Source organism: Chaetodon trifascialis, chromosome 17 (genome assembly GCF_039877785.1).
Source record: "Chaetodon trifascialis isolate fChaTrf1 chromosome 17, fChaTrf1.hap1, whole genome shotgun sequence".
Lineage (NCBI taxonomy): Eukaryota > Metazoa > Chordata > Actinopteri > Chaetodontiformes > Chaetodontidae > Chaetodon > Chaetodon trifascialis.
Genome location: NC_092072.1, coordinates 14,012,645 through 14,039,377, shown reverse-complemented (window position 1 = coordinate 14,039,377; position 26,733 = coordinate 14,012,645). Strand labels below are relative to the sequence as shown.

Here is a 26,733-nt window from a genome sequence, read left to right as displayed (position 1 = left end):
TCTCCAGCGCTGTTCCTTTACACTTCTCACCCTCCGTCATCTGACTCATTCATTGCTCCATTCTCTGGAGAAATTATGCTAATCAGGGCGAGCCAGATATTATTAAGCATCAGCAGTATCCAGTGAGAGGTGCAGTGGAGAGATAGGTGAGCAGTTCTCATTTTCGGCTAATTATGGTCCTGTCTCGCCAAATGGCAGCATACTTTACTGACGGGGGAGTATCTCTTTTATCCTGATCCATGATACAAGTTATTGGAACATTACTTTCTCAGCTTTCGTAGCCAATGCTTAATTCCTCCATCAAGCATTAGTCTTTCTCTGCCGTTTCTTTTTCTTTTCCTACTACTTGATAAAACCAATTAATGTCTTGTTAATAAAAATCTGTCTCCCAGCATCTCTGAAATGATGTTTAAAAGCAAGTTCAACATTTTATGGCTCATTATTGTGCCCGATTTCCTGACCACGGCCGCTAAAAATGAATGAATTATGATTATATACAGTTATCCCTGCAGAAAATAAAACGGTATTAACAGTGTTTCAAAACTCTTTGGGTACAATATACATATTTAATATCTCAAGGGATGGAAACAAACCTGCTGTAACAAACAACATTGTGTGCACAGGACTGCATAGACATATGTGTATGTGTGTACATTCAAGCCAACTGTGTGTTGATCGTGGCACCAGGGGTGTTCTGGGTCCACAGAGTCCCAGTGAGATTTAAGACCGTTTCCAGATGTCCAAACGCCTTCCTCTTCTCTAAAGACCCATCTGATAAACCCAATCCTCTCAGATCTACAAAGGCTGAGATGCGCACGCAATTCAATCAATATCCTCTGTTTCTTTGACACTCATGTCAAGGTCGTGCATATCTCAAAGCCTTTGTGCAATATATAAAAAGATGGGTGCCGGGGCATTGAAATGTCTTACGGTAGATAGGAGCTTAAAGTTGTATTTATTTATAAGGTATTGGATTGGAATAAATTAACACTGTGAAAGCCATTTTAATCTCTTCTATCATATCAGCTGTCTCCTACACTATTGGCACAAGGCTAGGTGAGGGATGATGCATGAGGGGATAAGGAAAGCTAATCACTGCTAAACAGCACCTCTAGGATTCTGTAAATATTGAGAAACTCTTTTCTGTCCTATACGGCACAGATGGATGTGTCAGTAAGCCCCATTATTAAATCCACAAAGGATATTTGTCTCCATTTTACGGTGGTCACATTTCAAAATGTTCAAAGGAAACAATCTGTCTGTGTCTGAAAGGAACATCATAGCAATTTTCTCCTGATAATAATATGTTTCTCCCAGCATAGCGAGATTAACCCATTGATGTTTGTCACTGTGGGACCTACTGTGTTTCAAAGATGGGTCTAGGAATTCAAAGAAAGATTTGTGCTTTTCTTTTTAATTACAATGCTTTGTCTTTATAATGCTATTCCTTTTATATGTAAATCATGCTTTGAACCACAGAGAGTTTGAAATTATTTGGCACATGTTTTAAAGGGTCCAACTACACTAAGCCTAGTAACCAAAAGTAGGACTTACTCAGCTACTTTGGCCCAAACAATAGATTGTGTGTATGATATATGCATGATAAAAACACAGACACAAAAACATAATGAGATGATTCAGATTTAAATTTGGATATTCTCGCCTCAATATAAAGAAAACATCGAATATTGATTTCATTGAGAAAACAGAAAACAAACATTATATGGTTCTTTTGCCTTTGCATCAGAAGTTCAACATCAAATTAAAAAATGGATATGTTTGTATTTTGTGACAACTTGTGATATTCCTCCTGTAACTCAAAACCTGTAGTAACCCACCATGATACTTAGCGTTTTAATAGATTATAGTATATAACAAATCCAAAATAAGACCATGACAGCAAAAGAGAGAAAAGAAAAGCACTTTACCTTATTTTTCTACCTGTTGCTAATATTAATTCATGATACACCGTCCTAACAGCGTTATCTTTGTTATTATCCGTTCTTGCAGTTCGTTATGTCAGGGAAGGATTGTCCTCGTCGGCCACCGTATGATGTCGTGGCGTTTGCTGACGTGCACAAACTTCCTACAGTTACACGATAACCGATAACTACTTCTGTTTGGTGTGAATTTGTTTTCTCCCACATAACATACCCCCCCGGACAGTGTTACCTTCAGCGGTTCAAGATGAGGCGCGCCGGTTTGGGTAAGAGACAAACGAGCATCTTGATTTTAAGATCATACTTAGCTTCCTTGCTAGTTAGCTAGCTAACGTTAGCTAATGTTGTTACCAAATATGAATGAATGCTAGCTATTGTGTAGCTACTACAAGGCCCAAGTTTGAACAACTGCAGGCTTTAACGTCATGTTACAGGGTTAAAATAGCGGACTAACGGTGTGTTAATGTGACGTTGTCGTTTCTTGAAGGTGAAGGAGGGTCTGGGAATTATGTAGCAAGTGGGTACAGTGTGTACGAAGAGGAAAACGAACACCTCCAGGAGGGACTGCGAGCTAAAGTCAGCGCTTTGAAAAGTGTAAGTCACGATTCAGGTTACGTCTGTTCCCTGTAAGACTAGATATTGTTGTTTTATTTTTTTGAGATATGGCAGTCTTTCACATTTTTCTCATATGGACCCTAGGTGTAAAATCACATTTTATTGTGTTAAACGTAACTATTGATGCTTACATGTTGTTATTGGATATTGACAGCTGTCTATCGACATTGGAACGGAGGTGAAATACCAGAACAAAATGCTGGATGATATGGTGAGTTTCACTTTCTTTTTTGTGACTACAAGGAATTCACTGAAGACATGCCTCAATGTAAAACTACAGTACTTCTGACAATTGAAAGCGTTTAAAATCTCACAGAAGCACAATGTAAAAAACTGTAAAAGCACTTCTTGTGAGTGTTGTGTATCAATCACATGTAAAATCATTGCTGCAACAAATAAATGCTGTGGAGTAAAAAGCACAGTATTTCCTCCTGAGACAGGAGTGTTACAGTGTTTATTTGCTGGCCTTCCTGGACTTTAATCTTTCTATCCCTTTGTCCCACACTAGGACACAGACTTTGACTCGACGGGCGGCCTGCTTGGTGCCACCATCGGCAGGGTAAAGCAGCTCTCCAGAGGCAGCCAGACCAAACTGCTGTGCTACATGCTGCTTTTCTGCCTTTTTGTGTTCTTTGTCCTGTACTGGTTCATCAAGCTGAGGTGATAAGAGGACCGTGCCAGACTTGGTCCTCCAACTCCACATCTTCCTCCCCCATCTGTGCCACGCCGATGCAGCTCTGAAGTACACCAACATAATGATGATGAGGAATGGCAGGGATTTTTCCCTCAAGTGTCTCGGTCTTACAGGTGCCCATGTGTCTGTTTTCAGAAAATAATCCCACTTTTGAGTCATCTTGAAAGGTCTTGTACTGATGCTGATTGTTGGAGTCCCAAACAGTAAAAAGTGGTCTGAGATGATTGTCAGTGTGAAGTAGAAAGTATTTAATCTGAAGGAGACACTGCCAGTATACTGTATGTACATGATATCAGGCCAGTTTGGGTGGACTGAGAAGATGAGACAGAATGTTAAACATGAAACACTGTAGAAGAAAATACTGTCATAACACCTTAACACAGTAGATGGCACATTGTAAGATAAACAGTGATGAAAAGGCAAATCTGTTGATGAAGCCAAAGTTTGAGTTCAATGTGTAAAAAGTGATAAAGTTATAGAATGACACCTGAAACTAATAATCTAGTGTATCTGCTTTGAAGAATGAATGGATATACCACAGCGTTTGGCATCCACATCAAATGAATAGTAGAGTTCTCCATTTATTATTTGAACTTTGTTGTAAAAAATGTTTTTTAATGTAAATAAACAAATTTTATGCTCTTCGTTGAACAGTGTAGATGTGTGCTGCTTGCATGTGCTGAAAACCTTAAAACTGAACCTTTTTTTAATGAATTTGCGTAAAGAAGTCTATGCAGGATATTTATTTTATGCAAGTCATTTTTACACATTTCTTTCCTTTGTCTTCTAAAAGTCTCTAAGGGATGGTCAATGTTTAAATTAAATAGTTACACATTACATAAAAATCACATTTCTAAGGGGAGACACAAGAAAAGAAGAGCTTCATCACTCATGTTTGAGCTGGTGACACTTTCTAACTATACACAGTATGGCTGAAACAGAGATAAAACAAACTTCCTTGTATGTCACAAGTTTAAACATACTGTATCAGAACTGCACTTCGGTGATCTGTGTTTATCAATGCATTGTTAATGAGCAGCACTTCATCAGCAGGGTAGATTACATCAGTCCCTGGGTCAGATGCTGATGACATCAGTGCTTGGGTAGTGTGTCCATGTACTTGGCGATGATTCCCAGCATGACCTCATCAGCACCTCCACCAATCGACATTAACCTGGAATCCCTGTGGAAAGGACAAGATAATACAAACTGGTGGGTTTTTCCTGTTAATGGTCTGATTCATTTGAATAATGGCTTTTTTCCCCTCTCATTTAAAGACAATGAACGTCTCATTCGACTGCATTATTTACCCTGACAGTAGATGTCAGCACAGTGTAAAATAAGGGCTTAAAGAGTCTGACTCACACACTGTGCTACCTGATTATACCCTGAATAAACAAATAAGAAGACTCCAAGCCCACACTGCACAACAGCAGCCAAGAATTAACATTACCTGATCAGACACAGCATTTCTGTAGACGCCACTGATCGACCTGACTCTAACTTTAAAATGAATGAATCACATTTAACACCCGTTTAAAACGCACCACAATCACGAGCCTTATCACGCTCCTGCCAACTGGTGAGATTGCTGTTACCATAGAAACTTTGCACCCTCACAAAGGTGCACACACTTGGCAGCCAAATATAACAATAGTTGGCTAGCACCCTGTGTTAGAGCCTGGTGCTGCCATGTCACAGTTTTGCAGTCAGATATTATTAGTGTTTTTGGGTGAGACGAACAAAATGCTCGTGGGTGAAAGTAATTGAAAATCGTGGGACTAATTGCTATAAATCATTACTTTATGGTTCACACAATGATAGGGGAAACAGGAAAAGTAGTTTTAAGACCAAATCAAATGACTTTAGTTCTGCTGCCATTTCTCTGACCAGGCTCACCTGTAAAATCTGCTGACCAGCACGTCACTGGTGAAGCCCATCCCTCCCCAGTACTGAAGACAGCTGTCGCTCACTTCCCTGGCCAAGCGGCCCCCCTTTAATTTGGCCATGGAGGCCAGCTTGGTGACATCATTGCCTTTAATGTACAATGCTGCGGGGAAAAAGGAAGGACAGAAGTAGTCACACAGCAGAGCGAAAAATGTCTTGGTGGATAAAAAGTAATTAGAAAGGATGTCGAGAGGAAAACAAAGACAATAAACTAATGTTTACTTTAAGAGTCACCTGTGGCTACCTCTGATTCAGGGTCTTTCCCATTCAGACCTTTTCCCAGCAGTTCAACTGATCAATGCCAGTATATTAAGTACCCCTCAGAGGGACATGTGTGAGCTGCATGACTTTTCCTCTTTGTGTATGTGTGTGTGTGTGTGTGTGTGTGTGTGTGTGTGTGTGTGTGTGTGTGTGTGTGTGTGTGTATACATCTACCTGCGCCAAAGCGATGCAAAAGCTTTTATCTGTTCCTGGATAAGCAAATTAGACTTGAGCTGTAACCAGTTTGATGAATTATTTCAAAGCTGCTCGCCCCTGGAGTGCTTATGATCACCACGACAAAGACCTTGGACACCCGCCCGACAGATGCACCCACATATTCATATCATAAACACTGCGGTGTAAAGCACTTTTATTTTGGGAGAGCTGGGTATGAGCCACTTTTTTAGGTGGCCGAGCCTGTGGGTTTTGATCTTACACCAGTCTTCATCCTGTTAGAACAGGCTGACTATTAGTTGTCCAGTTTAAACCCCCTGTTCCTTTCTACATATAACACTGTCCTTCATATTTACAAAAACGAATGGAGCTGGTGAGGTTCTTGGAATCGGGTTTGTCCATTATTCTCCAGCCTGTTGTATTCCCTTTTTGTCTGCTCAACCAAACTGGAATACACACGGACAAATTTCCCGCTCAAGGCTAGTTTGTCATTCACATCATTCTTGCAGAGCTGAGTCAACGGTGGCCTTTGTTCCTAAGGCTTCAGTGTTATCTGAGGCCTTAAGCGTCATGAGGACAGCTGCATGGTTTTAGTATGATTTTCTTATTCTAATCCAGAGCTGGATTTTAAAGGTATTTTGTGTATGTAACATACGCAGGTGAATTACCCTTATCTACCATAGCTTACAACCTATGATACCATATCATTAAGAGGGTCATTCAGATGCAGCCAACACCACCAAGCTAGCATTAATCTGTTTTTGTTCGGTCTGACGATGATGCAACCCCACCTGTAGCGCAGTGGAGGAGGGAGCGAAGCAGCTCGACTTCCGTCTGCAGCTCGGCCAACCTGAAGTGAACCGACTGGTGGTGGAGGACAGGCTGCTTGAAGATCTTCCTCTGCCTCGTGTACTCGACAGTTTCCCGAATGACGATGTCCATCGTGGTCAAGACTGGGGGCGTGCAGACAGAGAGACAGAGATGTGACCTCACTTCTGCTGCTGTGTTCTAGCTGCACTTTCTTTTTTTTTAACGGCAGTAATCATGTGTCTGGTATGCTGGCCAAAATTGTACCAGGCCAGACAAACACATCAGGGTCTGTTCCGGTATCAGCATGTGCAGTTTCACTTCTCCTAAGCAGTTTCTCACAAGTTCTACAAGAAAATATTGACTCATGCCTGTTACTCAAAATAAAAAGCAAACAGCTACTTTATAGAAGATTAAGAACTTGAACTGTGCGACCTGAACTCCCTAGTTTTTGGAAATTGCAACGGAAATGTATGAAAGGCTCACGCACTATTGGCCACTGCCCAGAGCCTCTCTTCTTGGAACTGAAGCATCTGATAGGTGAAGCCCATGCCTTCCTGGCCGATGACATTCTTGCAGGGCACTCGAACGTCATCGAAGAACACCTCTGCTGTGTCTGATGACAACATGCCAAGTTTATCAATCTTGCGAGCGATGTGTACTCCTGCAGGGGGAAGGACAGGAAATGAACGTCATCTTGGCAAAGGCACACGAATAACAACAGACCCTACTGATACAACAGAAACTCTGCAGAAAGTGTTTTAGGGTTCAGACAAATCCTGTAGAAATACTGCAGTTAACCATAGAACTGGATCCGACTCCTACCTGGCAGGTTCATGGGCAGACAGATGAGAGATTTGTTCTTGTGTGGGGGTCCGTCGCTGGTGTTGGCAAGGAGACACATCCAGTCAGCCTGAGTGCCGTTGGTGGTCCACATCTTTCCCCCGTTGATCACATATTCATCGCCTTTCCTCACCGCCTTTGTCTTGATGCCTGAATCGACGTGTGGTGGAGCGTGCAAATGGATGGAGAGAGGAGATGATGAGTGGAGCGACAGAAGGTTAAATGAGATGTGTCAATGCATGAATAATCAAAGAAATACAGTTTTGGCACTCAAATCAAAAGACTTAAGTCTGAAGCTGGTGTATTATTACAGATGTCAAATGTAATACATACTGATCCAGACAGAAAGAAGACAAAAAAGGGTGAAATCTGATGACTGTGACCTTCCACCCATATATGGTGTGTTGCATTCAGCATGCCACCCTTCTCTCCTGGGAGAAAAAAAGTGCCAAATCGATTGTAAAACTGCTGTGTTTCTGGCTCCTCGATCATTTCTGCAGCATTAGTGCATTCAAAATGGCCCGTCAGGAGCTAAAAAGGAAATTATACGATAACAAATAACCTGAAGATGATGGAGAGACTCACTTGAGACATCAGAGCCAGCTCCAACTTCACTAACTCCGAGACAGGCCACTTTGTCCCCCATGATGGAGGGAAGCAGGAACTCTTTCTTCAGCTGAGCTGAACCAAACCTACACACACACACACACACACACACACACACACACACACACACACACACACACACACACACACACACACACACACACACACACACACACACACACACACACACACACACACACACACACATACACACGCCAAGACCATCCCTCATTGACCATCCCTCATTGATTTTCTGTAAACGCAGACATCTCACATACAATCTTTAAATGTGCAGTCCAGCTGTAGAAAGACTTTAAAACAACACTGCCATGTTTGAGGCAGAGGAGGAAGTCTTATCCAGAAGCCCCCCCCCCCTCCCTTTTTTTCTGCTCTCTTAGTTCTCAGAACTCATTGCAGGCTAGTGCAGATCCCCTAATTAAGCTCCTGAGACTCCAACTGTCTATTTCACTGAATTCTGTCTTGTGTCACCAGCAGCTGTTTCATAACAGGAGGATACCACACAATAAGTCAAGGCCCCACACGGGTGAGACAAACACTTACCAAATACTGCATATTAATACACACACCGTCTAGGGAGTGTAACTTTGATGAAGGACTGTACTACAGGCTGTATTTTCTGCTCTAACTATAACACAACCAATAAGATCCATGATGCCACAGTTAAACTAAGCCTGGACCATGAAGGAGTTTATCTGACACTGATCATACACTACGGTCTGACTAATGTAGCAGAGGGCAAATATTCCTGGTTGTCACAATTGTAAAGAGAGGGAAAGAACTTTTACACACGATGCAGTGAAAAGTGCCTGAGATGTGTTCATTTATAGCAGAGGTCAGTATTTGAGTAGAGGCAGCATGGATAAGGATTTGTACCTGTATAAACAGACTGAACTGCTGCATCACATTCAGTAAAATCAGTGCTACTCAGAACCTGCTACATAACCAGCACTGATGTTACAATCACTGTCCCTGATAGACCAATGAAAATACACTAAACACATGCTAAGAAAAGACGGATGAATAAAGGAGAGAGACATCACTGCAGAGCTGGACCAAATGAAGAATGAAGAAAAAGTCTGAAATAAAGGTGCTTCTCCTACAGTTTGGACAGGCTTTTCATACATCAAACACAGTTTAATTATCTGCAGGCGAAACAGGGCCACAGTTGTTTTATCACCTCAAAATGAAACGCTTCCCTGTAGGATGAATGTTTGAAAATGTCCTCCAGCTCTGCCACAAGTGGCTCTAGTGGTGGTGTAAAAAAGGACAGAACACAAAGCAGGCATTGTTGTCTGAGTCACTGACTAGCTGTTGTCCAGATAACAGAAAGCAGCAGTGGAGGGAGATTTGAGCCACAGGCAAAATGTACATTTACACAAAGACAACCCAAACTGCTGGGTGTCGACTTTAAGAGAACAGTGAAAAGTGACAGCTGCAAACTTCTCACACATCAAACTGCTTCATCACTCATGCTCCATTAAGTCTGTGGGACTGTACCTGGCCAGTGCAGGAGTAGCCATGTCAGTCTGGACACCGATGGCCATGGGGACGCCTCCACAGCGGATGTGGCCCAGCTCCTCTGACACGGCTACGCTGTAGCTGAAGTCGAGACCCAAGCCTCCATACTCTGCACGGGAACAAAACACACACTGCTTTCACTCCTGCTGACATTTCAGTGCTGACAGTTCACTGAACACTGGGTGGATTCTTGTGGATAGAGATTTGATAATAGATGTGGACCTTCTGTCCGGTGAGCTAAGTAGAAAGAATGGCTTTCCAATGTCACTTTGGACAAATATACACCATCACTACATTAGTCACCTTAGACTAGCCTTGCACCCACCTTCCCTGCCTCCCTTCCATCTTCCCTGTTATTGCTGTAATAAAATCACACAATGCACACTGGTGAACGTACCTTACTCTGAACTGATCTGTTGGCGCCGGAGCATGCACTCCAATTAATTACAGGATGTTATTAATTGGGCTATCTGTAATGATGTGGAAAAAAGCACTGCTGGGAGATCAGCAGCAAGCTGCAGATAAGGGTCACTGTCATCTAAGTGTCATCTCATCTGTTCTGCTTAGAATATCAAACTTGATTTTCATCTCTTCAACAACCCATTCACAGAAAAAGACATAAATGGATGTCTGTTTCCTCCATTCTGGCAATAGTGGCATTTACAAAGACCTTAGGTCTTTAATGGAGTTGAACAGTGCATTACCATGTTTAAAACATCACTTTCTGTCAGTTCTCCTTGTAAAAAGTGCTCTCTTTACCTCTCCTTTCTTTTGCCTTTCATCAGCAGTTGCAGCATCTATTGTGAATCAATAGCCAGGTTTTATACTAATATGCTTAATGCTAAAGGCCAATTTTCTGTCTGCTACCCCCAGAATTAGCTAACTAATGTACTCGCTTTGGGGTAAACATACACACATCCAGATTGTTTCAAAGTGAAAACTATTAAAATGAAACAATATATCCAAAATATATCCAAAATGAAGGTCAGTCTGCAGTACTAAAACATGGACATCACCATCTCATGCTGGTTTAGCAAATGTAACCTGACAGTAGTTCATTTAGGACAAATCTCTTGATGATAATGTCCAGTCAGCCAAAAGTAACATGACTGAGCATTTGTGAAATGCTCTGTGCACAGTTTTCCCATGACTACAGTACATACAGTATGCCAGCCACGAGATGATGGATACGAGCAGCGACTGACACTGAATAATCATCAGCGAATTCATCACATGGGGGCCTGCAACTCCGGCAAAGTGGTTTAATATCACCTGTCAGACTAGTTATCGAGTAATGGAAAGCACTGTCTGGCAGACTGTCAGGGAGATGGGGAATGAAAGAAAGAGAGCAAAATAAATGGGGACAGAGAAAGAGGGAGATATAGTGGGACAAGCAAACAAGGGAGTAGGGGAGCCAAAAATAAGAGGAAACAGGTGCAGCTGTGCAGCGATAAGTCTCTGAACACGGGAAACCCTGCGGTGGATAACGTGGACGAAGGGAAGCAACGAGGTTTATCCGACTTTCAGCAGAACAGCAGGCCGTCTGGTTGAACAAGCAAGCAGAAGAAGAAGAAAAAAATCTGTCGCAAATGTCAATCCGATGCACATATGTTTCTTCTGAACACCAGATGTTCCCCAGTGTAGGGTCTCATCGGGTGGAGCTCCACATGAAACACATGATGAAGGATCAAGATTGAATTTAAAGGCAGAGTACAAGCAGACTCACTGAAGTTTTCTATTCTATTCATTTCTCTTTCCGTATTGAATATTAACCGTGACATGAGTGACCTGATGATAAAACCACGACAACATGGGAAAGACAGCCAGGGAACCACCATCATAAGCTCAGATTGTGACAATTCAGTGACTAATTACAACAAAAAGGTGTGATTGCACATCATTCGACCCCACTGTAATGCATTTATCATAGCATTACTAAAGTAGAATGTGTGCGAAAGGAAACTGCCTGGACACAAGAGTATAAAAATATTCAGTTTCAAAGGGAAAACTGTGCCAGGTTCTATCTGTCAGGCCGGAGATAAGAGGCCATTGCCGTGGCATGAAGAGCAGATACCTCTCTCTCAGAGCAGAGGAAAACAGGCAGGGAGCCAAAGGTCATCCCTGTCCCTGAACGTGGCTGCCTTGAGAAAACTTCCTGTTCTCATGTTTTGAAAGGTAATAATGCCTTTCCGTGCACACTGCAAAAGAGAGGAAAATAAGAGTTGAGTGTTCTTGTCAGTGGATTAAATGAAGGGACATGCTGTATGGCACCAAAAGATGTCAACAGGAGCATTAAGTTTGTCACCAGCTCTGGACATACGGCCATTTAAGGTTCAGACTCTGGAATAAATTTCAGAAGTCTACGCCTAGTGCTCTGTTTTCCTGGATTTCAAGTCATCAATGCCCACAGAGGAGCACTAAATCATTAAATGCCAAGAAACAGGAATGAAGAAGGTCACAGGCTGAGTTAACTCCCAGATTTGTTTTATTTATTCATTCTTTTCATTATTTTGGGGGGGATGTTTTTTATGCCTGCACCACATGGCGGACAGATCCAGATTGGAACCAGGACTGCTTATAGTTCTGGGTCAGCATCTTAAACCTGAAAGCACTAGATTTGGGACTTGTTCGACAGAACACTCTTAAACGTTTACTGAGAACAGAAAACAAAAACCTAACAAATCATTTATTCTTATATTGAGCATTTTAGAGTTACTTTCCAAAAAACAATGAATCATTTCAGAAAGTCATCCCAATTCTATCAATAAGGTGAGCCTCTAAATCAATGAACCCTGTCTGCTTCATCAGTTGTTACTCCAGCTGCACATGGTCCTGTACAATGTTCTTCTAACATCTAAAAGCTTACATACATGAAGTTTTAAAGACTATGCTGCAGGCACATGAGGACAATTTAAACCCTGACAGCCACTTCTGAATGACAAGGTTTAATTAAGCCTCTCTCTCTCTTTTTTTTTTTTTTTTACAATCGCTTTATAAATAGTATACTTTAAGCATGTTTCTTGCACTCTACATGATAGCAGGTAATCTCCCACCTAATAGTACAGCGCGTCTCTGCCGCTCCTCCCCTCTAATCTTGTCAACTAAAGCTTAAGGCTCGTCTACTCAGCACATTTTAATTCCCTCGACCTCCTCTTTCTTTGACCTACAGACCTGTGGTGAAATCTTCGTCACAGAGCTAAACATCCCCAAATTACTGTTCACAGATTTGCTCTTTCCGGCATCAAATGTCAGAACAGCAACTCCAGCTGTTATTACAACAGTGATGTTATACGGCGAGATAAAGACAAAGCTGCAAATGAATTAGGAGAAGTTAATGTATTACTGTGAGAATAACTGAATACAGAAACTGTGAAACTTCACATCTCTGCTGTCTGATTGTCAAACACTTCCCACAAATCTCCTCAAATATTCAGAACGATTACAGATCACAACCGCAGCTATTTCGTGGGTCTGGACTGCGCTGAACTGATGCTGCTGCCTCATCCGCTCCAGCAGTGACACAGCTGGGTCCACATCTGGAAATGGGATATACTGTAGCAGACAGCTGCTGTGGGATGTTGCTGTGACACTAGCACCCATCATCACAGTGGGAACATTTCTAAACCAGACCAACTATAATGCATGGCTGTCAAACAGGAAGAAGATGAACAGAAAGTGAATTCAGACATGCCAAACGCTGCCTGCAGGAGAGACGCTCACACTGCACACACAGTGAACGAGTCCTCAGTTTCTGGTCTGCTGCGGGACAAATTTTAAATTATGAGTGCGACTGTTCATTCATGCGTATTCTTGAAAAGCATCCTTAAAAGCAATATTTATGTTGTGTCAAGGCCTTTTCAGTCCACAGATATGCTACAGATTTATCGCGGGAGATTCTGCGATGGCAACAGAAACAGCACGTCCCAAAAACATACATCATGTAGGCCGAGGCACAGGTGATTAATAGGCAGTCTTGTTTTTATGGATTACCAACTAAAATTCCCAAGAATACAAATGGACAAAGGCCTGTAGAGCCTCTGTTAGGCAAAGGATACATATTCTGCAAACACAAAGAGCTTTGAGTTTTCAACTGTTTGTTATGCTAATATGCAGGTTATCCAGGTGAATGTGGGCAGGGTTTTAGCAGTTTGTTCACAGACGTGGCTAAACAGGATTGTTTCATTGACTTTCTCAAATTTTACTGTATTACCTTGTTAAAATTAACATTGTCAGCAAGACACAATCGAGCAAAATGGATTTTGTCTGATTAAAACGGATTAAGATGGATTAAGATGGTTTCCAGCAGCAAGAAAGGTGCACTGACTCTGGCTCCTTGATGTTATGGTTATCATCATTTCCTAGCAGGCTTATTATCTCCTTAGATTCCTCCACAGAAAACAAGCCTCCTCCATAATAAAAAGGCTTCTGGGTCTTTAAATCAAACAGACCTTTTTCCTATTGCTCTGCTCCAAAAACCTCCTCGACTAATTAAGCTTTCATCATTTTTCAGAAGGAGTTGTCTGTGATTTAAAATTACAATTCCTTTTCGGAGTCACGGGGGCTCGAACCTATCCCAGCATGCACTGCTAGCCAATTATCTAACAGAGTCCGATGTAGCAAAGATACAGGTGGAAAACAAACGCCAACTTTCGTACCTGCGGGGCAGTTTCATAACAAACTCCACATCAACAGCACTGGGGAACTTTATCTTGGAGACTGTTGCTGTGAGATGTTAATAACCAAGCTCCAACACCAGCTAGGAGCGTGCTTCTGAGAATGAACGTTGTACTTTTGTGGGCTTTCCACTGCTAATCTCTCATTGGTTGGTTATCTCACACTCTTACCAACTGGTTTGTTGACTCCTAGAAATCCAGCACTCCCTAACATCTTGAAGACTTTATGGGCTGGAAACTGGCCTTCTGCTTCCCACTGATCCACATGGGGGTTGATCTCCTGGTCGATGATCTGTAGCACATAAACATCAGGGCAGAGATACGTTTATGTGTCTTTCTAATAGGGTTCATCATTTGCATCATTTTCTCTTGTGTATTTTAAGCATGACTGTGCATGTCTGCATATTTCCCTGTGAACACGCACAGATTGCTTCTTTTGGGTACCTCAATACGATTTCTAGTAACAAATGAGAGCCCTGCCACCGACATGCTACACATTATGACCGGAAAAAAACACATACAGTGATTGTTACACACCTGGGTTTCCCACTGTGCAGTGCAAATCTTGACTTAAGTCTATGTAATGTATCTTTCACAGACAGCGAGATAGGGTATTATATATTAATGAATAGAAAGCAGGAAAAAGGTAACACACGGTGAAAACAGTGACAATATACATGACATGCTATTTCCTGTATCAGCCCCCTACTGAAAAGACTTGGCTTGTGACATACAATAAGCTGCAGGCTCATGAAACAGTGATGGGGGTTCGGGCTAAAAACAAGACCGTAACAGAATTCATTGACAAAGCTGGTCACACACAGTGGTGTGGCTGTCCAATGCAACTTACAGCACAAATCACACACAGGGTTTTTGGGTTTTTGAGGGATGATACTGATACTTTTATGAAACTGTCAGTCGCCAACATTGTGCTGAAATTCGGCATCTTTGCATTCCACCGTTCGAGTGCCAATATTTTAATGACTCCGTGTTTCCTCCACAGTTTTATTCTTGGCAGGGTGGAAAAACCTCTGAAGTAACATTTAGAACAGCATGTGAAAATAAAGCTCGGTGCTGAAACCCATACTAATGACATTCCTTCTGGGCGAGCGGCAGATCCAACTATTCAGCCACAAAGCCTGGGATATACAACTGCCTAAAAATGAAGGATGACTATAAGTTTTAAGAGTGGAGGAAAACAATTAAAAAAAAAAAAAACAATGACCAACTTCCTCTATATGGGAGGTGCATGACGTTAACTGGCTGATACAGACAGGCTTATATCAGAAATCCACCAGCTCAGAGTTGATTTCTATCAGAACTAAAGGAAAATAATAAATTCATACAGGAGGAACAAACAGATTTTGGTAATCTTGTCACTGAATTTTCCATAATATTAACAGCAAGTCCAGCTTTTGTTTTGTCTCTCTGAAGCACTGCGCTTCATCAGTGTACATCACTCGTGCCTGGTTTTGTGAGTCATGACCAAAATGTCCGCAGGGAGTGAGGAGTGGGTTGTAACCTGGCTTTGCAATAGACTTTGAAATGAGACAACCTTGGTGCCGTGAGTCATTCTGAGCACCTGGAAGTGGTCCACAGCTGGAGAAGCACTTAGAAATGAACAATCTATTGAGACTCATACGGTGCTATTTTTGTGGGAACTCAAGCTGCTTCACGGCAAATAGGCTGTACATCTATAGTGTAGGTTACAGTTCATGTGGTACTTCGCTGTCAATTCTCTGAACAATTTGACCTCGCACAGCAGGCTTTGTCAACAGGAACAGGATGTCAACAACATTTTCTACAAAATAATGTTATTAAGAATTGTTCCTGCCATTTAAAGCAAATCAATTAAAAAATAAATATCTCAATATTTATGTGCTCTCCTGCTCTGTTTCTTGTTGAATGCTTTTCAAATTAAAATGCCCTCCGACAAAATGGATCTTCACTTGTCAGCCAAAATACTATAAACAACTTTTCACTGCTTTGCTATCGGTGTTATTGACTTTAATGCATAAACATTTTTAACGGGCATGGTTTGAACAGACTCGTGACACAAAATGTGTTTCTCCACTCAGTGCGATGTGCTCTCAATGGTGGGTAAAGCCAATGAAAGGTAATGATTAAAACAAAAGAGGCATTTATTGGAAATAGGAAACATCAAAGCCAAGCCTCAGCAAATGAAAGGAGCTAAATGAGCCATGTGAAATAATGTGGATTGTGGAAAATTAGCCCTATTCTTTTCATGTAGCTTTGGTAAAGCAATGAGCTAGACTAGGGCTGTGTTTTACCATTCAAGCTAAAAAGTACTGAAGAAGCCTTTTTTTTTTTTCCTAGAATTGCAAAAAGTGATGCGCACTGATTTTCTCCATCCAAAACACACAAGCCCAAACCAGCCAACCACTCAACCTGCCAAGAAAAACGTACTGGCTGAGAAACTTCTGAATACAAGACAGACAGAAAACATGAACATCATGTTTTCACTGTTCAAAACAGAAAGAAAAGACCCTAATTTCAACAGACATACGCTTGGACCTAAACACTGATCCCCTTTAACCTGCTATAAAATCATCCATGCTCAGAGTTCAAATCCTGAGGAGGGAAAGGGAGGAACGACTGGCGGCTGGAAAGGGAAGCAGAGAGGTCAACAGGGAGTAACCCTACATCAGAAAGGTTATTGTGGACTGTGGATTGCATACCAGAACAATTTCACATCACCGACCTGTTAAGCAGTAAGACAGGGTCAAGAACCTCGCACTTATCCGGTCTTACAAAAGTCTGCTGTTCCTCTGGCACCCAGGACACGACAGAAAGACTGGGCTTCTCTGTCCAACCCACATGGCCGTATTAACATGGGTTTACTTTTCTATATCATGATATTCGGGCTGGGAATCACAAGGTTACTCCAGATATGATATTATCAAGACTTTTTGTTTGTTACAGTCAGGAAATATGACAACACATACTGGGTCAGAGATTCTGTGACACCATTTTTACAGAGCTATCTATTCGTTTAACGTCTGTAGTTGATATCTATGGTTGCATTATACTTATATTGATTGATTAAAAGTGACTTATATATTCATATTTTCAAATAATGAATTCAATACATGAGCAACAGATTCCCATCCAGTTGTTTTATATATAAATTGTTTCAACTATGAACACCAGGAAATTGACTATAGCATGGTATTAATCAACATCATCATATAACAGTACACATACTCCTTTGCCAATAATAACTACGGCATCACCAAGCAGGCAATTCACGCAATGTAGCCTACAACAAAGAGTCAGTCACAGTCAGTCAGTCCAAGATACATCACAAAATATGTGTAAATGAAGAGAAACCATGCCCCCAAAAAGGGAGAAATATTTCTAAGCCAGACTCACACTTATAATGCATTAAATCACTCACAGCAACATAAACAGAGCCATAAACTTGGAAAAGGTTGAACTACCAGCTTTGCCTCACAATCACTTAACGCTGATTTATTATGATATTGACCGTTTGTGCCACTTCTACTTTAAATCGAGTGATAAAAACAGGATCTGAAGTAGCCGGCGACACCAGGGGCCAGCTAGTTCTGAAAATGCACAGATGTCGCAGAGGGTCGCACTGACGTTAGTCACACACTGGTAGTTTGCTGCAGAAACAAGACGTTCTTCAAATAAGGCGAAAAGTTCTATTAAGGGACTTTATTTAGTTGATTTAAAACACTGACCAATTTTGAAGGACAGAAATATAAAAAGGTAATTTGTTCCTGGCAGCACATGACTGGCCAGCACTCTAATGTGCTTAATGTGCCAACAGTGGCTTTGTAGTGTGGGAGGGGGATCCCAGCCTGAAACCATGGGAGGCTGCATATGAGGAACCTCGTCCTAGAAGAATTAAGGAAATCTCTTTTGGGCTTCTCGTCCTCATTAATGGCCTTCCAGCTGACACACCAGCCTTGGACAGCTTGGTGGTTTCTACATGATGGAGACTCTGGGGGTGTGACTCATTTCTTTCTCGCATGGGAAGTTGTTTGTGTCATCTGCAAATGAGCACATGAATGCCACACAGTGTGTAACACACACAGCTACACTGACAACAGCCTAACCTGGTCCTACGCCCTCCACACCCACTAACAGAAAATTTGTAGTGGAAACATGGGCGCTATTTAGCAATGTCTGACCTTGGGCAGCCACTAAAGGATTTCCTATAACCCCATTTGTAAAGCGCCTATAAACACACACTATCCTACAGTGAATTCTTTTAATAAACCGCGCTGCCTCCAGTTCCCTTTCCTGCACTGCCAACATATTGTTCTGCATTTCCTTTTCACATTTTCATCCTTCCCATTATTCCCAGTACCAGTTTATTTTCAAACTCCTGGCATCCTTTTGAAGGTTTAGTCACACAACAAGCTTCCTTCCATTCACCACAACACATTTGCTCTCTGCCTTAAATTAGGCACTTGTTGTTATTTTTACAGCCTCTGTCTCCAAAGTCTGTCTAGTAATATACATCTAAAATGAGTCAGGCTGATTACTAATGCTGAATGCTTTTTACCACCATAATTTGCAGCTGCAGGTATTTAGCTTTTCAAAAATAAAAGCTCTGCATGTCAGAAATCACTAACTGTAGAAGAAAAGGGTGAGAGGGTGAATATATTTCTGAAAGAGGAGTAAAAGTTGGATTGTTGAATGATGCATTGGATGCGCTGTCTGCTAAAGTAGTAAAATCCAAACCTTAAATTTATTTAAAATGTCTTTGAAATCTTCCAATTGCTCAAGCAAGGAGAAAATAGTCACTCAAAGTAAAGCTTGTGAGACCGAGTTAGCAAACCAATTATAACTCACTCGAATTGAACAATCACTCCAATTTTAGATCCTCTGAACACCAGAACATTTCAGGGTTTTGTCGAGCAATTTCTGACCTTCTTTAATCATCAGTCTGTCCTGTGTTCAAGGAAACGAGACTGTTCACACACCACGCAATCTGTTGTCCTCATGAATATTTCTGAATCTGCCAAAACAAATGGCCAGAGGAAGAATAGCAGTCCTCGAGAGCGCAAATCCAGATTTCTGGCATCTAGATAAAGGAGATGTAACATATGATTCAGGGCCAAATATCTGTTTGATCTAAACAAACATTGTATCTGCTTTGGCTAAACTGCACTGGTTCGCCCCGCTGGCTTCAGAGGCAGTTTCATCTGAAGGCCATGGCTCCCTCAGTGGTCCAGCCACCATCAATGTTCATCTAGTTTCACTCCTATTAAACAGAGCAACCAATTAGCCCAGCCTCTGTTATCAGAAAGTTGTTATCAGTGCACATGAATAATGTGCACTGAGCTGTCTTTAATATGAGCATGCTGTCACAGAGCAGGCAAGTCTATCACACACTCAACACCATCCTCAAAAGCAGGTTAATGCTGTTTAGCTAACGTCTGTATATGCAACCTCTGCCGGTAACAAAGCATGCATTTCTAATTACAGCATACTTGATCTAAAATAGCTGGTAAATATGTTTTTGTTGCAGTACTAATTCATATGAATGTCGGGGGAGCCCTCTATCCAAAAACATATTGACTGTATCCAGATCTGTCAGTCACGCAATCCTTATTCCCATAACCTTGAGCAGCTGAAAACAAATACTGACTCGTTCGATCATTTCAAGACACGCGCAGATTCATTCACACTCATTTCCAACAGTTGACGCAACGTCAAAACAACGTTCAACTTGCAACTTGTTTCTTATCGGTGAAGCTACAACGCAGAGCTGCGACTGCAGCAAAGCGCAGTCCAGCTGAGGGGAACCAACACGTACCGAGCTAGCATAGCATAGTGACCTCTCACCCACTGTCACGACATTGTCCCTCCGCTACTCTCTTCTACATTTACATTAACTGCTGCTTTCAAGCAAAAGAAAGGACACATTCAAATATCCAACTGTCACGAAAGCCAGATGTAGCCTGTTATCATGGTAAAACTTGCTAGGATGCTAACAGTCCTGCATACCTTTCTGAGGGACTCCTTTAATGCAAAGTGCTCTTGTGTGTAGATTAAATGACCACCCGTGGGCTCTGGTGGACTGGACGTTACGGGTTTAGATGAGACATGTTCGGACACGGACCGGACACCGACAAATGAGGTAAATTTGTAGAAATTGCGACTGTTGACGAGCAGATTTACACGCTCGGCTCCCTTGCGCAGCGCCATCTCTGTTGACCTGCTCGTGTGCGCATGCGCATGCGGTGACTCGAACTGTAGGATTTCCCCCGGGATAAAACTTTAACCTTGGTAAAAGACTGAAATATCAGGAATGTTTGACCTTCAGTCTGCTTCCGACATGTGGGAAATACCACCGTTAAACAAATAGAAAATGCAGTTTTCAAAAAAGATGCATGTCCACACAAAATAGACATATTTCTTTTCTTTTTTTCCCAATAGTTGCTCTTTTTTTGTGAAATGCTGGATAGTTTTACCTGGTCAGACCTCTAGAAATAAATGACGTCATCGATTGGATCATTGTCAAGGAGAATTACTCTTTGGTTAAAAAAAAAAAACAACAACTCTTTGGTGGTGTTAGTCCTGACACATGCAATGTAAGCAGTGACAAAGGGTCGCAAATGGACAGTCATTGGCAAAAATAAAAAAAAAATTGCCATCAAAACAAAAGATTTGCATGATGTAGCCCACTCACACAAAATGGAACGTACTTTTTCTCCTATCTCTTCTGTCCTTTTATGTGTTTGTCCTGTAACTACATGAAAAATACATAAAATAAAGTATAGACTATATAGACTAGACTATAGACTATATAGACTATAAAAAGGCAGAGAAATAGATAAATCTTGCAACCACACTTTGGTCCTTAAGTCTTCACCACAATGCTACAAAATGTTCATGATCTCATTGAAAATGTATGAGCAAAAGCTGGGCAAACTTTAAAAGTATACAGACTGAGTTATGAAGATCTATCTGTTTCTCTACCCTGTCGTGAAACCCTCCCGCAGTGAGTGATGGAGACAGGCTGACTTATAAACAAGCACATTTAATGACAGTTGTTTCTGTGTATGAAACAACACATGGGTCCATTGGCTCAGACTATACACACCACATGAAAGAGAAGCATTGTAAAAGCCTTGCCAAATACATCTCTTATTTATTGCGTCTTTTCAAAGAATAAAATTGTATGGCTACAAATCTGGCGAGAAGATGGGAAACATTTACACTGGATGTTTGGTTAATTCTTTCTTTAATATGTCCTCCTAGTCTTCCCTGTCTGCAAATCCCTTTTATGAGGGGAGGGAGAGTGTCCTTGGATGCTAATCTGAGATATGAAAAGCTCCTCAGGTCCAGTCTAGCAGATGACACAGCCACCTTTCTCCTTGAAGGGGTTCTTCTCCTCTGGAATGCCTTTGAAGAGGATGTCCTCCTCCTCTCCAGCCTGAATGTACTCCTTGAGTTCCTCGCAGCATTTAGATGTCTAAAGTGATCAGGCAAAAGGTGTTGAGTCAGTCTTTTCCAGCAATTTATTCCAGTTTAAATGCATTCCCTGATATAACTAATTGCACTCTCTATAATTACTTTGAAACAGGTTGACAAATTGCTTGTCAAACTAGGTCTGGAAACCTTATTTATGCGCTGGGATCTTTAAAAACTACAATATCACTGACATATTCATCATCCCAGGACTACAAACAACTTACCAACCACCTCTCAAGTTTCACTTCAATTTTAAGTTGGTTTACTTCCATTACAGCCTTGTCCTTGTCCGTCAGGTCATCTACATTTATGACCGGCATTCTCTGTCAAAAAAAAAAAAAAAAAGACGAAGAGGAAGCATTCAGCATGTTTTGCAAAGTGTTCATCCTGATGGATTCTAACTGTCACTTCACAAAACTCATTTGAAAGAAACAAATTGTACTTACGAGTGCTTAGAGGGAGCAGTCCTTCACCCCCAAAGTCCTGGTGAAGAATCCCTCTCCTCTCCCTCAATCTGCGTTATAAAGTAATCTGCATAAACAATCCTAATCCGCTAATCTTATTAAAACAAGGCCCTGCTGTATGGTCACACCAGTATGTGAAGTATGTTGTCAAATAGGATTGTGAATCACACAGGTGTCTGTGTGGGTTATTTTGAATTAGATGTCAAACAAGGAGCTGTATTTACTGTACATTGCAGATTAAATTTGGATTTACGTGATTTTGGCTCTGTTTTTACTCATATTCAGAAGTGGGTTAAGGGGTGGTGCCTCAGGCATCAGGTCACTTTGATAAGATGGCTAATCTGTATTTAGCCTCCACCTGTCAAGATGGACACGCATCATTGCTCCAAACATGACTGCACGGCAGTTTTCCAATAACGTCCTCAGCAACCGATGGAACAAACCTATGAGCTGGAATTATACAGTCAAAAGTAATATTTTACTGCACATTTCTACAAATGTTTACAGATAATGCTGCTTTGAAGTCTTAGGATTTTGAATGTTTAGTGGGGCAAGACATTATTGGAAGGAAAGAAAGCTGGAGGCTGCTGCAGTCATTAAGCAAAAGGAAATTTAGCAGTGAAAGTCAGTGTGCGTGTGCGCGCGCACGCGTGTGGGAAGGGATCCAGATCCAGATTCAGATCCAGTCAGGCGGGTGAGTGTGATGGGAACTTGGCAGGATGCATCAGTGATAAGATCTACAAATGTTTCACAAGAGCGTCTGTCCCTTAGAGACGACACGATTCATGATCTGTGGAAAAATTACAGGGATGCTGTGGGGTCACCGGCTCACATCATCGCCATCATCATCATCACCCTCATCATCAACATCCTCACTCTCAGCGGCCAGTGACAGCCGTCGATTGGCTGGCCTCAAGCAGAGGGAATTTAACTTTTTCTTTTGTTAGGTTAGCTGGGTTGAATATGCCCTTAGTCACTACATTAACAGTCCTTTACGCAAATATTACAACGTAAAAGCGAGCGTCTGATGTCATGATTGAATTCATCACCACTGTTATCTTGTTGCAATGGAGTATGAAAATGAGTCACTTCATCCCCGCCCCTAAATTTCCCCTGGGAAACACTTCAGTCAACTATAAAACTGGAAGAGGCTGGGATGGTCGGCAAAGCGGAAAAGACTTTGGAGCAAAAAGTTTCACAATGGAGTTTTGCATATTCGCGCTGTTTACACTCTTCACCTCGTTTTACAACGTTTTGGCGTTGTCCCCGAGAGGTAAGATGAGACATGTTTGCATTCGAGATGGTTTGGTGTTGTGGAGCAACGCGCAGCAGTAATTACAGCGTGGTTAGCGCGTTTTTCTGCGGGGTTTTCTGTAACCAGGTCTTTGCTGCTTTCAGGCGCCTGCCTCCTTCAAGTGGACGAGGGACCTTGCAGAGCAGATATTGAGCGCTATTACTACAACACCATCACCCAAAAGTGCGAGATTTTCTACTATGGAGGCTGCCAAGGAAATGCCAATAACTTCAGGAGTTATCAGGAGTGCCAGAAATCCTGTTTCAGAATCCCAAGTAAGTTCTCAGTATGGTGGTATGCACTCAAACTGATGGTGACCCTGACTACCTCAGAAAGCACCACTCTGTGTTTTATAATCGAAAACTATGAGTAGTATGTATATTTGACTCTGGACTCGTTCAATGGATGCCACCTTCTTCTAATCCCAGTCTCTATCTTGTCATTCTTCTCCTCAGAGATTCCCCAGATCTGCAGGTTTCCCAAAGACGAGGGACCCTGCCGCGGCCTCTTTCACCGCTACTTCTTCAACATGACCACCATGCAGTGTGAGCCCTTTTACTACGGCGGCTGTCAGGGCAACTCCAATCGCTTCCAAGACCTCACCTCCTGCATGGAGTACTGCAGTCCAAGAAAAAGTGAGTTTAAACGTATTTATTGTCAACCTGAAGCTGACTGGTGCCTCTGCATGTGTCCTGCAGTGTAGTAACGGCACTGCTAAACATTGTACTGAGAAAGAATGCTCATCGTGCTTTGCGTCTTATTTTACAGCTGTTCCTGTGCTCTGCCTGGACCCACTGGACAAAGGCAAGTGTTCAGCCTCTATTCCTCGGTACTACTACAACTCGGCCACCAAGATGTGTGAGGAGTTCATCTACTCGGGCTGCGGAGGGAGCAGCAACAACTTCGTGTCAAGGCAGAGCTGCATGGACGTGTGTGTTAAAGGTGTGTGACCGGGGAATGCATGTGGTGAAAGTGTCCACAGTGAAGTCTGTAACTGAAGATGAGCATTCAGGGATAATTTGCAGACTCCTTAATTCAACAGTGGCTTGTATTTGGATTGCCAGTTAGAGCCACTTGTTGTTTGAATAGGGAGATAATTCAGGAAGTCAGAGGGGAATTGGGGACCAAGATTATGCATAAAAATAGTGTAGCATCTGCAGGAATAATTAGAATACACTCAGGGGTTGATCTCCTCCAAACCATTTATGTACTGTGGCAGAGCAGAGAGGAAAACAAGGAAAATCTGACTCTAGAAAATCCTATTTGCTTAATGATAGAAAGTCAACAAGCATTAGAATGACAGGATATCATACTAATCAGTTGTTATACACTTTGTTTTGTTCCAGGAGGAAAAAAAAGCACAAGTCAAGTGAAAGGTCGTCGCATGAGACGGAATAGAAACAATCACATCACTTTCTTGAAGGCGTAGATATCTGACACGTGTTCTCAGGAACTGGCACTTGGACAAGCTCCTTCATGGAAACTAACATGTAATAAACTGACTTTGTTTATGCCAAAAGGTTGACCAGGTCTACTTTGTTGTTACTGGAAGAGTTTGAGGCACATACACGTATTTCCATTGTATTTGTATGCTTCATGAGCAATTTCACATGTGATTTTACTGTATGCTGTTGATGAAGTTCCTTACTGATGCACTAATGTTCCTAATTGTGTTTTTTTTGATATTGTATGTATGTAATGAATGTTTTTTATAAGTAATACATTATTATAATGAAGGTTTTGACATGCTTAACTGTTTTATAAGCGCAATTTTTGATAAAATATACAGAATTTTATGAAGTATTGTGTCATTTCTTTGCACTTTTATGCTACTATAATGCGTTATCTGAATAATTAAGTGATGCAAAATGTGCTGATTGCAACTTCTTCAACCGCTGAGGTGCATACATGTATCCTTGAAGAGGTTATTTTTGCTGAAGCACAACAACACTGCAGCCCTCCCCCCAGGCCAACCAGGCTCGGCTGGCTTCTTCACTTTCTTTCCGGCACTTTCACTTTATCTCTAGGCCTCTTCTATTCCTTACTAATGCTGCTGTCTTCCCTCCTTATCTGGTAATACTTCGCAAGGCACTCAAGCCTATCTTGGTCGCTTTAGCACAGCCTTGGATCAGGAAGGAAGCAATCATGGAGCAGCAAACCGTTACTGTGGCAGGTTCATTACCTTCTGCATGTTTAGAGGAGAGGAAGCTGCAGGTTTACAGAATGTGAGTCATGAGCTTCCAACAATGTTTTCAGTAATTGTAATGTGATTATAGTGAAATGCGCACAATTATAAGTACAAAGCAGGATGCATCCATGCACAGAGCATGATAGGATAATGTATGCACACATATTTCTTCCAAGCTCAGGCATTGAATAGGATTTTCTATTCTGTTTCCCTCAATCCTGCTTAGTTTTCTTCAGATGATATACTTTATGTACCATAGGAGAAATAAAATAGCTCTGTAACCCCATGAAGGGAAAGAGGCTATTAATTGAAAGTATACTGCATTTTGCAAAATATTCTTTCTGACTGTCGTAAATCTGTGCTTGGTTCCATCTCTTGGAATAGTTGAAGCGTTGTGTGATTTTTCAGACAATAAATATTTATGGAAGATATCAAAGGAAATTGCTCACCCAATCCGGCTGGGCTATAAATAGCAATAAAAGGTAATACATCTGGCTAGGCCCTTTGCTATTAAGAACCAAAGCTAAATCATCTACCCGATAGCAATATGAGAGAGGATGTCATCCCAACAGTCTGTACTCAGCTTCTAAAAAGCCACATAATCTTGAAATCCTCACTGATAGTGTTTTTGGGCAAATTGAAGTTCAGCTTTTTTGACTTCCTGCTCTTTGACATAAACTTTTCTTCTCTTCTTGCACTTTTCAGTCGATAAAAATACAAGTAATAGTGTATTTAATAAGTATAGAAAGCTGATAGACACGGTGAAAATTACGCATGATGCAGAATAGCATATTTTATGAGTTTTTTCCGTTGCAGATGATACTAAAACTAACGATTATGATAACAAATCTTTTGTTTTCAGTTCAATTACACCTCCTAGCAACATATTCTTACAGCCTATTTTAATCACTGAGAGACGTGATAAATGTTTGAGATGGTCCAAATGGACACAGTGGATAACTTTTAATTATAACAAAGCTCTGTATTGGAACATTAATGGGTGGTGATATAAAACTGACTGCAAACGATTTGGTGTAGTTCAGAGGGCTTGAGATGAATCGATCCTGTTCTGGTTATTTCATTAGCTGCAGTACATTAGGCACAGCAATTTTGGCCCTCATTCTCAATGGTGATTAATGGATGTTTACATTGAAACATGCTTCTCGTTTAAAATGAGATTAATTCCATGCAGGATGCTACCTTTGACCACTCGTC

General features: G+C 41.5%; 4 protein-coding genes across 4 annotated transcripts; 2 read left to right on the top strand and 2 right to left on the bottom strand.

Annotated features, from left to right (window-relative positions):
- The first annotated feature begins 2,045 nt into the window (after positions 1–2,045).
- On the top strand, positions 2,046–3,894 carry bet1 (Bet1 golgi vesicular membrane trafficking protein). The gene is made up of 4 exons (XM_070984469.1): positions 2,046–2,206; positions 2,428–2,534; positions 2,710–2,766; positions 3,064–3,894. The coding sequence occupies exons 1-4, from the start codon at positions 2,188–2,190 to the stop codon at positions 3,217–3,219; spliced, it is 339 nt and encodes a 112-aa protein (XP_070840570.1). The 5' UTR covers positions 2,046–2,187; the 3' UTR covers positions 3,220–3,894.
- LOC139345689 (probable acyl-CoA dehydrogenase 6) lies at positions 3,476–20,323 on the bottom strand. Its single transcript, XM_070984467.1, has 9 exons — positions 20,103–20,323; positions 14,271–14,391; positions 9,406–9,535; positions 7,867–7,973; positions 7,264–7,431; positions 6,929–7,102; positions 6,423–6,584; positions 5,149–5,299; positions 3,476–4,432 (listed from the first exon to the last, which is right to left on the bottom strand). Exons 1-9 carry the CDS (start codon positions 20,301–20,303, stop codon positions 4,342–4,344), a joined length of 1,305 nt encoding a protein of 434 aa, XP_070840568.1. The 5' UTR covers positions 20,304–20,323; the 3' UTR covers positions 3,476–4,341.
- A 795-nt stretch (positions 20,324–21,118) lies between these two features.
- On the bottom strand, positions 21,119–22,140 carry gngt1 (guanine nucleotide binding protein (G protein), gamma transducing activity polypeptide 1). The gene is made up of 3 exons (XM_070984470.1): positions 22,019–22,140; positions 21,797–21,895; positions 21,119–21,573 (listed from the first exon to the last, which is right to left on the bottom strand). Exons 2-3 carry the CDS (start codon positions 21,890–21,892, stop codon positions 21,448–21,450), a joined length of 222 nt encoding a protein of 73 aa, XP_070840571.1. The 5' UTR covers positions 21,893–21,895; positions 22,019–22,140; the 3' UTR covers positions 21,119–21,447.
- A 521-nt stretch (positions 22,141–22,661) lies between these two features.
- On the top strand, positions 22,662–24,849 carry tfpi2 (tissue factor pathway inhibitor 2). Its single transcript, XM_070984468.1, is given in 6 exon segments — positions 22,662–23,214; positions 23,217–23,309; positions 23,435–23,605; positions 23,786–23,965; positions 24,099–24,272; positions 24,677–24,849. Coding segments are annotated over 6 exon segments (723 nt in total). The 5' UTR covers positions 22,662–23,192; the 3' UTR covers positions 24,760–24,849.
- The last annotated feature ends 1,884 nt before the right edge of the window (positions 24,850–26,733 follow it).